The sequence below is a fragment of the Oncorhynchus gorbuscha genome, linkage group LG09, assembly GCF_021184085.1.
Source record: "Oncorhynchus gorbuscha isolate QuinsamMale2020 ecotype Even-year linkage group LG09, OgorEven_v1.0, whole genome shotgun sequence".
NCBI lineage: Eukaryota > Metazoa > Chordata > Actinopteri > Salmoniformes > Salmonidae > Oncorhynchus > Oncorhynchus gorbuscha.
In genome coordinates, this window is record NC_060181.1 from 36160977 (window position 1) to 36175742 (window position 14766).

At 46.0% G+C, this 14766-nt stretch overlaps 1 protein-coding gene across 3 annotated transcripts in view; it reads left to right on the plus strand.

Moving 5' to 3' along the window:
* The window catches only part of LOC124043472 (atrial natriuretic peptide receptor 1-like), a 131099-nt gene that overhangs the window by 89015 nt on the left and 27318 nt on the right, over nt 1–14766 (plus strand). For all 3 annotated transcript variants that reach the window (XM_046362098.1, XM_046362099.1, XM_046362100.1), the window contains 2 exons: nt 8241–8335; nt 8526–8661. In XM_046362098.1, the coding sequence (XP_046218054.1) occupies nt 8241–8335; nt 8526–8661 (231 nt within the window). The remainder of the gene's footprint in view (nt 1–8240; nt 8336–8525; nt 8662–14766) is intronic.

Genomic DNA, 14766 nt, shown 5'->3' on the forward strand with positions numbered 1-14766 from the left:
CCTCTTACGACAGCTTCTCGTAAGTTGACTCCGCGGTTCATTGGTCCGTTCCGTGTCTCCCAGGTCGTCAATCCTGTCGCTGTGCGACTGCTTCTTCCGCGACATCTTCGTCGCGTCCATCCTGTCTTCCATGTCTCCTGTGTTAAGCCCTTTCTTCGCACCCCCGTTCGTCTTCCCTCCCCCTCCCGTCCTTGTCGAGAGCGCACCTATTTACAAGGTACATAAAATTATGGACATGCGTTCTCGGGGACGGGGTCACCAATACCTAGTGGATTGGGAGGGTTACGGTCCTGAGGAGAGGAGTTGGGTTCCGTCTCGGGACGTGCTGGACCGTTCGCTCATCGATGATTTCCTCCGTTGCCGCCAGGATTCCTCCTCGAGTGCGCCAGGAGGCGCTCGGTGAGTGGGGGGGTACTGTCATGTTTGTCATTCATTGTCATGTCTTGTCCCTGTGCTCCCCATGCTATTCGTTTCCCTCTGCTGGTCTTGTTTGGTTCTATCCTCCTCTCTCCCCCTCCCTCTCTCACTCTCTCGCTCTCTCTTCTCTCTGTCGTTCCGTTCCTGCTCCCAGCTGTTCCTATTCCCCTAATCATCATTTAGTCTTTCCACACCTGTTCCCGATCCTTTCCCCTGATTAGACTCCCTATTTATTCCTTTGTGATCCGTTCCTGTTCCATCGGTTCCTTGTTTTGTATTCCATGCTGTAATTGCGTTTCGCCCTGTCCTGTCGTGTTTTTTGCCGTGATTGTGTATCACCCTGTCCTGTCGTGTTTTGTGCCTTCTTCAGACGCTGCGTGTGAGCAGGTGTCTCAGTTGACTACGGCCTGCGCCTACCCGAAGCGACCTGCAGTCTGTGGCCGCTTCTCCAGTTGTTTTCCCCTCTACTATCTAGAGGATATCAGTTATTCGGTTTTGAGCATTAATAAACTCTGTTTCTGTTAAGTCGCGTTTGGGTCCTCCTTCACCTGCATAACACAGCCACTGTATGATACCTTGCATATCTGATCTGAGGTCAGAGCAGTAGAACATGTAGGAGGCAGCATGTTGGACACAGAGATAAATAAATGTGTTAAGTGAATTATGATTATGCAATGATTCATTTCTGATGGCGTTGAGCAAGGTAGAGACTCAATCATAGAAGTAGTAAATATAACATAATAAAGTGATTGTCACGACTTCTCCGAAGTCGGTCCCTCTCCTAGTTCGGGCGGCGTTCTGCGGTAGACGTCACCGGGCTTCTAGCCATCGTCGATCCACCTTTCATTTTCCATTTGTTTTGTCTTATTTTCCCACACACCTGGTTTACATTCCCTCATTACTTGTTGTGTATTTAACCTCTAGCGACGAGCAATCCCGTATCCGGGAGCGTAATCATAGCCTCAAGCGCATTACCATAACGCAACGTTTCCTATTCATGAAAATCGCAAATGAAATTAAATAAATATATTCAAACACAAGCTTAGCCTTTTGTTAACAACACTGTCATCTCAGATTTTCAAAATATGCGTTACAGCCAATGCTAGACAAGCATTTGTGTAAGTTTAGCATGGCATAATGCTATGCTAGGCTGTGCTGGCAGCAGGCAACATTTTCACAAAAATAAGAAAAGCAAACAAATTAAATCATTTACCTTTGAAGAACTTCAGACGCTTTCACTCAGGAGACTCCCAGTTAGATAGCAAATGTTCCTTTTTTCCAAAAATAATCTTTTTGTAGGCGAAAAACGTAACGTTTGTTCATCCTGCTTGGCTGAGAAATCGACAAAAAAATACTTAAACTATAATGCATTAGCATAATGCAACTTTTTCTATTCATAAAAATCGCAAATGAAATGAAATAAATATATTGAAACACAAGCTTAGCCTTTTGTTAACAACACTGTCATCTCAGATTTTCAAAATATGCTTTTCAACCAAAGCTACACAAGCATTTGTGTAAGAGTATTGATAGCCTAGCATAGCATAAAGCCTAGCATTCAGCAGGCAACATTTTCACAAAAACAAGAAAAGCATTCAAATAAAAATAATTTACCTTTGAAGAACTTCGGATGTTTTCAATGAGGAGACTCTCAGTTAGATAGAAAATGTTCATTTTTTCCAAAAAGATTATTTGTGTAGGAGAAATCGCTCCATTTTGTTCATCACTTTCATTCACAAATTCATTCACTACAACGCCAAACTTTTTTCCAAATTAACTCCATAATATCGACAGAAACATGGCAAACGTTGTTTAGAATCATCCTCAAGGTGTTTTTCACATATCTATTCGATGATATATCCTTCGTGGCAGTTGGGTTTCTCCTCAGTAGCAAACGGAAAAGTACTGCAGCTGGAGATTACCCAATAATGCAACGGAGGACACCAAGCGACCACCTGGTAAATGTAGTCTCTTAGGGTCAATCTTCCATTTTACATTACATTTACATTTAAGTCATTTAGCAGACGCTCTTATCCAGAGCGACTTACAAATTGGTGCATTCACCTTATGACATCCAGTGGGACAGTCACTTAACAATAGTGCATCTAAAACTTAGGGGGGGGTGGGGTGAGAGGGATTACTTAACCTATCCTAGGTATTCCTTAAAGAGGTGGGGTTTCAGGTGTCTCCGGAAGGTGGTGATTGACTCCGCTGTCCTGGCGTCGTGAGGGAGTTTGTTCCACCATTGGGGGGGCCAGGGCAGCGAACAGTTTTGACTGGGCTGAGCGGGAGCTGTACTTCCTCAGTGGTAGGGAGGCGAGCAGGCCAGAGGTGGATGAACGCAGTGCCCTTGTTTGGGTGTAGGGCCTGATCAGAGCCTGGAGGTACTGAGGTGCCGTTCCCCTCACAGCTCCGTAGGCAAGCACCATGGTCTTGTAGCGGATGCGAGCTTCAACTGGAAGCCAGTGGAGAGAACGGAGGAGCGGGGTGACGTGAGAGAACTTGGGAAGGTTGAACACCAGACGGGCTGCGGCGTTCTGGATGAGTTGAAGGGGTTTAATGGCACAGGCAGGGAGCCCAGCCAACAGCGAGTTGCAGTAATCCAGACGGGAGATGACAAGTGCCTGGATTAGGACCTGCGCCGCTTCCTGTGTGAGGCAGGGTCGTACTCTGCGGATGTTGTAGAGCATGAACCTACAGGAACGGGCCACCGCCTTGATGTTAGTTGAGAACGACAGGGTGTTGTCCAGGATCACGCCAAGGTTCTTGGCGCTCTGGGAGGAGGACACAATGGAGTTGTCAACCGTGATGGCGAGATCATGGAACGGGCAGTCCTTCCCCGGGAGGAAGAGCAGCTCCGTCTTGCCGAGGTTCAGCTTGAGGTGGTGATCCGTCATCCACACTGATATGTCTGCCAGACATGCAGAGATGCGATTCGCCACCTGGTCATCAGAAGGGGGAAAGGAGAAGATTAATTGTGTGTCGTCTGCATAGCAATGATAAGAGAGACCATGTGAGGTTATGACAGAGCCAAGTGACTTGGTGTATAGCGAGAATAGGAGAGGGCCAAGAACAGAGCCCTGGGGGACACCAGTGGTGAGAGCGCGTGGTGAGGAGACAGATTCTCGCCACGCCACCTGGTAGGAGCGACCTGTCAGGTAGGACGCAATCCAAGCGTGGGCCGCGCCGGAGATGCCCAACTCGGAGAGGGTGGAGAGGAGGATCTGATGGTTCACAGTATCGAAGGCAGCCGATAGATCTAGAAGGATGAGAGCAGAGGAGAGAGAGTTAGCTTTAGCAGTGCGGAGCGCCTCCTTGATACAGAGGAGAGCAGTCTCAGTTGAATGACTAGTCTTGAAACCTGACTGATTTGGATCAAGAAGGTCATTCAGAGAGAGACAGTGGGAGAGCTGGCCAACGACGGCACGTTCAAGAGTTTTGGAGAGAAAAGAAAGAAGGGATACTGGTCTGTAATTGTTGACATCGGAGGGATCGAGTGTAGGTTTTTTCAGAAGGGGTGCAACTCTCGCTCTCTTGAAGACGGAAGGGACGTAGCCAACGGTCAGGGATGAGTTGATGAGCGAGGTGAGGTAAGGGAGAAGGTCTCCGGAAATGGTCTGGAGAAGAGAGGAGGGGATAGGGTCAAGCGGGCAGGTTGTTGGGCGGCCGGCCGTCACAAGACGCGAGATTTCATCTGGAGAGAGAGGGGAGAAAGAGGTCAGAGCACAGGGTAGGGCAGTGTGAGCAGAACCAGCGGTGTCGTTTGACTTAGCAAACGAGGATCGGATGTCGTCGACCTTCTTTTCAAAATGGTTGACGAAGTCATCTGCAGAGAGGGAGGAGGGGGGAGGGGGCGGAGGATTCAGGAGGGAGGAGAAGGTGGCAAAGAGCTTCCTAGGGTTAGAGGCAGAAGCTTGGAATTTAGCGTGGTAGAAAGTGGCTTTAGCAGCAGAGACAGAGGAGGAAAATGTAGAGAGGAGGGAGTGAAAGGATGCCAGGTCCGCAGGGAGGCGAGTTTTCCTCCATTTCCGCTCGGCTGCCCGGAGCCCTGTTCTGTGAGCTCGCAATGAGTCATCGAGCCACGGAGCGGGAGGGGAGGACCGAGCCGGCCTGGAGGATAGGGGACATAGAGAGTCAAGGGATGCAGAGAGGGAGGAGAGGAGGGTTGAGGAGGCAGAATCAGGAGATAGGTGGGAGAAGGTTTGAGCGGAGGGAAGAGATGATAGGATGGAAGAGGAGAGAGTAGCGGGGGAGAGAGAGCGAAGGTTGGGACGGCGCGATACCATCCGAGTAGGGGCAGTGTGGGAGGTGTTGGATGAGAGCGAGAGGGAAAAGGATACAAGGCAGTGGTCGGAGACTTGGAGGGGAGTTGCAATGAGGTTAGTGGAAGAACAGCATCTAGTAAAGATGAGGTCGAGCGTATTGCCTGCCTTGTGAGTAGGGGGGAAGGTGAGAGGGTGAGGTCAAAAGAGGAGAGGAGTGGAAAGAAGGAGGCAGAGAGGAAAGAGTCAAAGGTAGACGTGGGGAGGTTAAAGTCGCCCAGAACTGTGAGAGGTGAGCCGTCCTCAGGAAAGGAGCTTATCAAGGCATCAAGCTCATTGATGAACTCTCCGAGGGAACCTGGAGGGCGATAAATGATAAGGATGTTAAGCTTGAAAGGGCTAGTAACTGTGACAGCATGGAATTCAAAGGAGGCGATAGACAGATGGGTAAGGGGAGAAAGAGAGAATGACCACTTGGGAGAGATGAGGATCCCGGTGCCACCACCCCGCTGACCAGACGCTCTCGGGGTGTGCGAGAACACGTGGGCGGACGAAGAGAGAGCAGTAGGAGTAGCAGTGTTGTCTGTGGTGATCCATGTTTCCGTCAGGGCCAAGAAGTCGAGGGACTGGAGGGAGGCATGGGCTGAGATGAACTCTGCCTTGTTGACCGCAGATTGGCAGTTCCAGAGGCTACCGGAGACCTGGAACTCCACGTGGGTCGTGCGCGCTGGGACCACCAGAGTAGGGTGGCCGCGGCCACGCGGTGAGGAGCGTTTGTATGGTCTGTGCAGAGAGGAGAGAACAGGGATAAACCGACACATAGTTGACAGGCTACAGAAGAGGCTACGCTAATGCAAAGGAGATTGGAATGACAAGTGGACTACACGTCTCGAATGTTCAGAAAGTTAAGCTACGTAGCAAGAATCTTATTGACTAAAATGATTAAAATGATACAGTACTGCTGAAGTAGGCCAGCTGGCAGTGGGTGCGTTGTTGACACTACACTAATCAAGTCGTTCCATTGAGTGTAATAGTTTCTGCAGTGTTGCTATTCGGGGGCTAGCAGGCTAGCTAGCAGTGTTGTTTACGTTACGTTGCGTTAAAAGAACGACAATAGATGGCTAGCGAACCTAGAAAATCGCTCTAGACTACACAATTATCTTTGATACAAAGACGGCTATGTAGCTAGCTAAGTAGCTAGCTACGATCAAACAAATCAAACCGTTGTACTGTAATGAAAATGAAGTGAAAATGTGATACAACCTGTGAATGCGACCGGGTAGTTGAGTTCTATACAGAAGACGTTGGCTAGCTGTTGGCTAGCTAGCAGAGTCACCTACGTTAAGGACGACAAATAGCTGGCTAGCTAACCTCGGTAAATTAAGATAATCACTCTAAGACTACACACTCTAAACCTAAACAACACAATTATCTTGGATACGATGATACGATGATACGAAGACAGCAAAGACAGCTATGTAGCTAGCTAACACTAAACTAATCAAGTCGTTCAGTTGAGTGTAACAGTTTCTCCAGTGCAGCTAATCAGTGGACGTTAGCTAGCTGGCTAGTGAAGACTACGTTAGGACGGCGAAATACGATAATTACGCAATTATCTTTGATACAAAGACGGCTATGTAGCTAGCTGAGAAGAAATTGCTAAGATAAGACAAATCAAACCGTTGTGATATAATGAAATATAATGAAAAAGTTATACTACCCGTTGGAGCGACGTGCAGATGCGACCACTCGCTTCCAATGATATGCCTACAAATATGTCACAATGCTGCAGACACCTTGTGGAAAAGGTAAGCTGACTCCTAGCTCCTCCACAGCCATATAAGGAGTCATTGCCATGAGGCGGTTTCAGAAAATGCGGCACTTCCTGATTGTATTTTTATCTGGGTTTTTCTGTAACATCAGTTCTGTGACACTCACATACAATATCTTTGCGGTTTTGGAAACATCAGAGTGTTTTCTTTCCAAAGCTGTCAATTATATGCATAGTCGAGCATCTTTTCGTGACAAAATATCTTGTTTAAAACGGGAACGTTTTTCTTCCAAAAATTAAAAGAGCGCCCCCTATATCGAAGAAGTTAACCCTCTGTTCCCCCCATGTCTTTGTGTGAGATTGTTTGTTGTAAGGGCATGCGCACTTATGTCTGGTTTTCCAACGGGTTATTTTACCCATATTTTGTTCTTGTGGGTACAGCTTGTTTTTGCATTATTAAAGTGCTCCAGTTGTTACCTTTTCCTTCGCCTGACTTCCCTGCAGTCAGTTACGCACCACTTACAGGGATCTTATTTCTATGGGCTCAAATCAAATCTGTTCAAATCTGACTCAAGAAGATAGAGGAATTTGAGAGTGCCGAAGGAGAGAGATTTATTTTCCAAACATTATTACTACGGTGTGAAGAAGTGGGAGGTTTGGGTTTGGAGGCATTTCACTGTGAGATTGCAGGTTCAGTTTCCAAATACTGTGTGTCTCTGTCATTGATCAAATAAGCCTAAGAGGTGAAGTATGGGAAATGCCAAGGTGCCTGTGAAGTTCTAAAAACTTCCAAACTAAAAGTCAGCTCACGCCACTTTATTTGGCAGAATTATTGCTGCAGTGCATGTGCAACACAGTGCTATAACATCTTCTAGTACAATTGTTTTTTTTTTTGGTAATTTTTTTGTTGTTGTAACAAGCTAACTTTTTAGCCAAGAGCCAAACTAAGAGATGGCATGAGTTTGAATCAACTCATATATTTTCCTTGGTTTCCCCTAAACCCTATTGATATTTAAAACCATGTCCGTCTCAAATGTGCGCGGTGTAGTTGAAGTTTTTTTGTAAGCGAGCTTGATAAATGTGCCGTATGGATTACTTAACCAAAGACTTGATTCAAGAGAGGGGCTTTACATCACATTATGCTCCTATTTCCCATTACCCCCCTCCACAACATTAAAGACGGTGTACGGAAGTTAAGTTGCTAATTTACCTCAAATTTTGACTTGAGGTGTAGGATCTTAATTTTAAATCTGAAACTTGTGTATTTCAGGTTTAAAAAAGGCTTCTGAAGTTTGATATTCCCTTACGAAAAATGTATCGACCCCTACAAAAATGTCAATTTCTAATCCAGATAATAATTCACATTTCCTGTTGCTGCGGGATCATTTTCCTGTTGTAGCAAACTGGCTCAAATGAAGATCCTACATCTGTACTTGTGACTTGGCAAGGCTAACTTTCTGCATCCTGTTGTTTTGTTTTACTGCGGGGGACAGGATATAGCAACACACAGGGACTGGCAACAGGTAGTGCTACACAATATGGATCCAGCTGGCTAGTTTGTTCATTTATTTTGTGAAGGGCAACCAAATCAACTAACGGGATTGAACAAAGGGCCCATCTCTCAATCTTGAAAGCAATGAGGAAAAAGCACAGCTTGCGCCCAGATTGTGCACCTGAATCCTTTGTGTTAATCCCTCTGTTCTCTCTCTGTCTGTCTCTCTCTCTCTCTGTCTCTCTCTGTCTCTCTCTCTGTCTCTCTCTCTGTCTCTCTCTCTCCTCTTCTGTGGCAGGTGTTACTGGCTTGGTTCAAATTGATGGAGAAGGCGATCGGGAGATTGACTTTGCCTTGTGGGACATGACCGATCTTGACTCTGGGGTCTTTCAGGTAGGCACTGACTGCTCCTCTAGCAAAATGGTGGTTAGGCACAAACACACACTGGCACATAAATACACGCTCACACTCTGTAGCTGTGTTCTTTGTCCTCTTCCAGTGTAGCAGCTACAAAACCTGCAATGGCATGCACTTTCGTTCAACACCCAAAGTTAGGCTAACCATCTATCCTGTGTATCTCCAGATCGTATCCGTCTACAACAGCACCCTGAAGGAGTTGGTTCCAGTGCCGGGCATGAAGGTCCAGTGGCCGGGGGGCGCCCCGCCCCAAGACATCCCCGACTGTGGCTTCAAGAATGACAAGCCCGCTTGCTTAGCACGTATGCACCGAGGAACCCCTGGGGCCTCATTTATCAACATAAAAATACAGTGGGGAGAACAAGTATTTGATACACTGCCGATTTTGCAGGTTTTCCTACTTACAAACTATGTAGAGGTCTGTAATTTTTATCATAGGTACACTTCAACTGTGAGAGACGGAATCTAAAACAAAAATCCAGAAAATCACATTGTATGATTTTTAAGTAAGTAGTTTGCATTTAATTGCATGACATAAGTATTTGATACATCAGAAAAGCAGAACTTAATATTTGGTACAGAAACCTTTGTTTGCAATTACAGAGATCATACGTTTCCTGTAGTTCTTGACCAGGTTTGCACACACTGCAGCAGGGATTTTGGCCCACTCCTCCATACAGACCTTCTCCAGATCCTCCAGGTTTCGGGGCTGTCGCTGGGCAATACGAACTTTCAGCTCCCTCCAAAGATGTTCTATTGGGTTCAGGTCTGGAGACTGGCTAGGCCACTCCAGGGCCTTGAGATGCTTCTTAAGGAGCCACTCCTTAGTTGCCCTGGCTGTGTGTTTTGGGTCGTTGTCATGCTGGAAGACCCAGCCATGACCCATCTTCAATGGTCTTACTGAGGGAAGGAGGTTGTTGGCCAAGATCTCGCGATACATGGCCCCATCCATCCTCCCCTCAATATGGTGCAGTCATCCTGTCTCCTTTGCAGAAAAGCATCCCCAAAGAATGATGTTTCCACCTCCATGCTTCACGATTGGGATGGTGTTCTTGGGGTTGTACTCATCCTTCTTCTTCCTCCAAACATGGCGAGTGGAGTTTAGACCAAAAAGCACTATTTTTGTCTCATCAGACCACATGACCTTCTCCCATTCCTCCGCTGGATCAGCAAGATGGTCATTGGCAAACTTCAGACGGGCCTGGACATGAGCTGGCTTGAGCAGGGGGACCTTGCGTGCACTGCAGGTTTTTAATCCATGACGGCGTAGTGAGTTACTAATGGTTTTCTTCCAGCTCTCTTCAGGTCATTGACCAGGTCCTGCCGTGTAGTTCTGGGCTGATCCCTCACCTTTCCTCATGATCATTGATGCCCCACGAGGTGAGATCTTGCATGGAGCCCCAGACCAAGGGTGATTGACCGTCATCTTGATGGTCATCTTGATGGCCCATCCCAGCCTTGTGCAGGTCTACAATTTTATCCCTGATGTCCTTACACCGCTCTCTGGTCTTGGCCATTGTGGAGAGGTTGGAGTCTGTTTGATTGAGTGTGGGGACAGGTGTCTTTTATACAGGTAACAAGTTCAAACAGGTGCAGTTAATACAGGTAATGAGTGGAGAACAGGAGGGCTTCTTAAAGAAAAACTAACAGGTCTGTGAGAGCCGGAATTCTTACTGGTTGGTAGGTGATCAAATACTTATGTCATGCAATAAAATGCAAATTAATTACTTGAAAATCATACAATGTGATTTTCTGGATTTTTGTTTTAGATTCCGTCTCTCACAGTTGAAGTGTACCTATGATAAAAATGACAGACCTCTACATGCTTTGTAAGTAGGAAAATGTCAAAAATCGGCAGTGTATCAAATACTTGTTCTCCCCACTGTATGTATATTTGCATACGAATTAACAAAACCCCTGGAGATTTTATAAACACTGAGAGAAACATTCAAATGTTGTGCTGCTCACAATTATTGCCGTTGCGGTGGCCATATTAACACCACACCGGCAGTCATGATGATAGGAGACACATTTCCTGTGGCCGTTGATCACGGTAATCTCAATCCAAAACTATGGACATGAATGGCGCTGATGGGTAGCCTACCAATCTTGCTAATGGTCCTTGCTAATTAGCTGGTACTCAGCGCTCAGCATGCTTTTTGCAGTTTGGAAGAGTTTGTGCAAGTATTATGATGACATATTGACATTTTTGTTAATTTTGGACTTCGCTAAGGATTTTTACGTTTTTACGTTATCTTTGACTAATTCTGACTATTTTGAGGAAGTGTATGCTGGCTATGGCATCTTAAAATGGTCAAACAGTACTACTGCTGATTTAGTTTCTCATTCGGATCGACTATCCGACTTTGGCTAGCCACCAGCCGAACTGAAGCGTTCTGACTCCTTTAGAGTGCTGTTATGAAATGGACACGGTAAAGCCTGACCCGGACCCATTATGCAGCCATTTTTTAAACCTGTTCCGAAAGGACCAATAGGACAAACTGTCCAATACAAGTGAAGGAAGCAGCAGAAATGGTTTTGCCAAATGTTTTTCTACTTTATTCAACCGGAGCCATGGAGAAAGAGGGAGAGAGAGGCAAAGAGTGAGCAGCTGTGGGCTATTAGGAGGAGTGGAGGGTGTGTGTGTGTGTGTGTGTGTGACACATAGGAAGCTCAGAGCACCATAAGGCACAGAGGGAGAGACCCCAACCACTTATCTCATGCTAGACTAACTTCTTGCTAGTTATTTATCATCCCATCTGGTTACATAGTAGCTGTCTTCAAATGTATTTATATAGCCCTTCTTACATCAGCTGATATATCAAAGTGCTGTACAGAAACCCAGCCTAAAACCCCAAACAGCAAGCAATGCAGGTGTAGAAGCACGGTGCTCGGAAAAACTCCCTAGAAAGGCCAAAACCTAGGAAGAAACCTAGAGAAGAACCAGGCTATGAGGGGTGGCCAGTCCTCTTCTGGCTGTGCTGGGTGGAGATTATAACAGAACATGGCCAAGATGTTCAAATGTTCATAAATTACCAGCATGGTCAAATAATAATAATCACAGTAGTTGTCGAGGGTGCAACAAGTCAGCACCTCAGGAGTAAATGTCAGTTGGCTTTTCATAGCCGATCATTGAGAGTATATCTACCGCTCCTGCTGTCTCAAGAGAGTTGAAAACAGCAGGTCTGGGACAGGTAGCACGTCCGGTGAACAGGTCAGGGTTCCATAGCCGCAGGCAGAACAGTTGAAACTGGAGCAGCACGGCCAGGTGGACTGGGGACAGCAAGGAGTCATCATGCCAGGTAGTCTGGAGGCATGGTTATAGGGCTCAGGTCCTCCAAGAGAGAGAAAGAAAGAGAGACAGAGAGAGAGAATTAGAGAGAGCATACTTAAATTCACACAGGATAAGACAGGAGAAATACTCCAGATATAACAGACTGACCCTAGCCCCCTGAAACATAAACTACTGCAGCATAAATACTGGAGGCTGAGACAGGAGGTGTCAGGAGACACTGTGGCCCCATCTGATGATACCCCCGGACAGGGACAAACAGGCAGGATATTACCAAAGCACAGCCCCCACACCACTAGAGGGATATCTTCAACCACCAACTTACCATCCTGAGACAAGGCCGAGTATAGCCCACAAAGATCTCCGCCATGGCACAACCCAAGGGGGGGCGCCAATCCAGACAGGAAGACCGTGTCAGGGACTCAACCCACTCAAGTGACGCGCCCCTCCTAGGGATGGCATGGAAGAGCACCAGTAAGCCAGTGACTCAGCCCCTGTAATAGGGTTAGAGGCAGAGAATCCCAGTGGAAAGAGGGGAACCGACCAGGCAGAGACAGCAAGGGCGGTTCGTTGTTCCAGAGCCTTTCCGTTCACCTTCACACTCCTGGCCCAGACTACACTCAATCATATGACCTACTGAAGAGATGAGTCTTCAGTAAAGACTTAAAGGTTGAGACCGAGTCTGCATCTCTCACGTGGGTAGGCAGACCATTCCATATAAATGGAGCTCTATAGGAGAAAGCCCTGCCTCCAGCTGTTTGCTTAGAAATTCTATGGACAATTAGGGGGCCTGCATCTTGTGACCGTAGCGTACGTGTAGGTATGTACGGCAGGACCAAATCGGAAAGATAGGTAGGAGCAAGCCCATGTAATGCTTTGTAGGTTAGCGGTAAAACCTTGAAATAAGCCCTTGCCTTAACAGGAAGCCAGTGTAGGGAGGCTAGCACTGAAGTAATACGATTCAAAAAATAAATCATTTGTTCTAGTCAGGATTCTAGCAGCCGTATTTAGCACTAACTGAAGTTTATTTAGTGCTTTATCCGCGTAGCCGGAATGTAGAGCATTGAAGTCGTCTAACCTAGAACAGGTAATAAAAGCATGGATTCATTTTTCTGCATAATTTTTGGACAATGTTCTGGATTTTTGCAATGTTATGTAGATGGAAAAAAGCTGTCTTTGAAACAGTCTTGATATGTCAAAAGAGAGATCGGGGTCCAGATTAACCCCAAGGTCCTTCACAGTTTTATTTGAGACGACTGTACAACCATCAAGATTAATTGTTATTTTCAACAGAAGATCTCTTTGTTTCTTGGGACCGAGAACAAGCATCTCTGTTTTGTCCGAGTTTAAATGTAGAACGTTTGCAGCCAACCACTTCCTTATGTCTGAAACACAGGCTTCTAGAGAGGGCAATTTTGGGGCTTCACCATGTTTCATTGAAATGTACAGCTGTGTGTCATCCTCATAGCAGTGAAAGTTAACATTATGTTTTCGACTGCATCAAACTGAAAGAAGCTAGCTAACTAGGCTAATTGAGCCTAGCCATAACATTACTGAGCTTTTCACTGTCCTACAGTTAGCCTACACATTTAAAAAATAAAATATTTAACCTTTTATTTAACCAGGTAGGCCAGTTGAGAACGAGTTCTCATTTACAACTGCAACCTGGCCAAGATAAAGCAAAGCAGTGCGACAAAAACAACAACACAGAGCTACACATGGGATAAACAAATGTACAGTCAATAACACAAAAGAAAAATATGTATACAGTGTGTGCAAATGAAGTAAGGAGGTAAGGCAATAAATAGGCCAATAGTGGTGATGTAATTACAATTTAGCCATTTACACTGGAGTGCTATATGTGCAGATGAGGATGTGCAAGTAGAAATACTGATGTGCAAAAGAGCAGAAAAACAAAAACACATATGGGGATGAGGTAGGCAGTTGGTTGGATGGGCTATTTACAGATGGGCTGTGTACAGATGCAGCAATCGGTAAGCTGCTCTGAAAGCTGACGCTTAAAGTTAGTTGGGGAGATATGTCTCCAACTTCAGTGATTTTTGCAATTCGTTCCAGTCATAGGCAGCAGAGAACTCGAAGGAAAGGCGGCCAAAAGAGGTGTTGGATGACCAGTGAAATATACCTGCTGGAGCGTGTGCTACTGGTGGGTGTTCCTATGGTGACCAGTGAGCTGAGAAGGCAGAGCTTTACCAAGCCAAGACTTATAGATGACCTGGAGCCAGTGGGTTTAGCGACGAATATGTAGTGAGGTCCGGCCAACGAGAGCATACAGGTCGCAGTGGTGGGTAGTATATGGGGCTTTGGTGACAAAACGGATAGCACTGTGATGGACTGCATCCAATTTGCTGAGTAGAGTGTTGGAGGCTATTTTGTAAATGACATCGCCGAAGTCCAGGATCGGTAGGATAGTCGGTTTTACGAGGGTATGTTTGGCAGCATAAGTGAAGGAGGCTTTGTTGCAAAATAGAAAGCAGATTCTAGATTTAACTTTGATTGGAGATGCTTAATGTGAGTCTGGAAGGAGAGTTTACAGTCTAGCCAGACACCTAGGTATTTATAGTTGTCCACATATTCTAAGTCACAACCGTCCAGAGAAGTGATGCTCGTCGGGCGGGCGGGTGCGGGCTTTTAAGAGCAGTTGGAGGCCATGGAAGGAGTTTTGTATGGCGTTGAAGCTTGTTTGGAGGTTTGTTAACACAGTGTCCAAAGAAGGACCAGATGTACAGTTGAAGTCGGAAGTTTACATACACTTAGGTCGGAGTCATTAAAACTCATTTTTCAACCACTCGACAAATTCCTTGTTAACAAACTAGAGTTTTGACAAGTCGGTTTGGACATCTACTTTGAGCATGACACAAGTAATTTTTCCAACAACACTGTATCACATTTCCAATGGGTCAGAAGTTTACATACATTAAGTTGAAAATTCCAGAAAATTATGTCATGGCTTTAGAAGCTTCTGATAGGCTAATTGACATAATTTGAGTCAATTGTAGGTGTACCTGTGGATGTATTTCAAGGCCTACCTTCAAAACCAGTGCCTCTTTGCTTGACATCATGGGAAAATCAAAAGAAGCCAAGGCCAAGATCAACC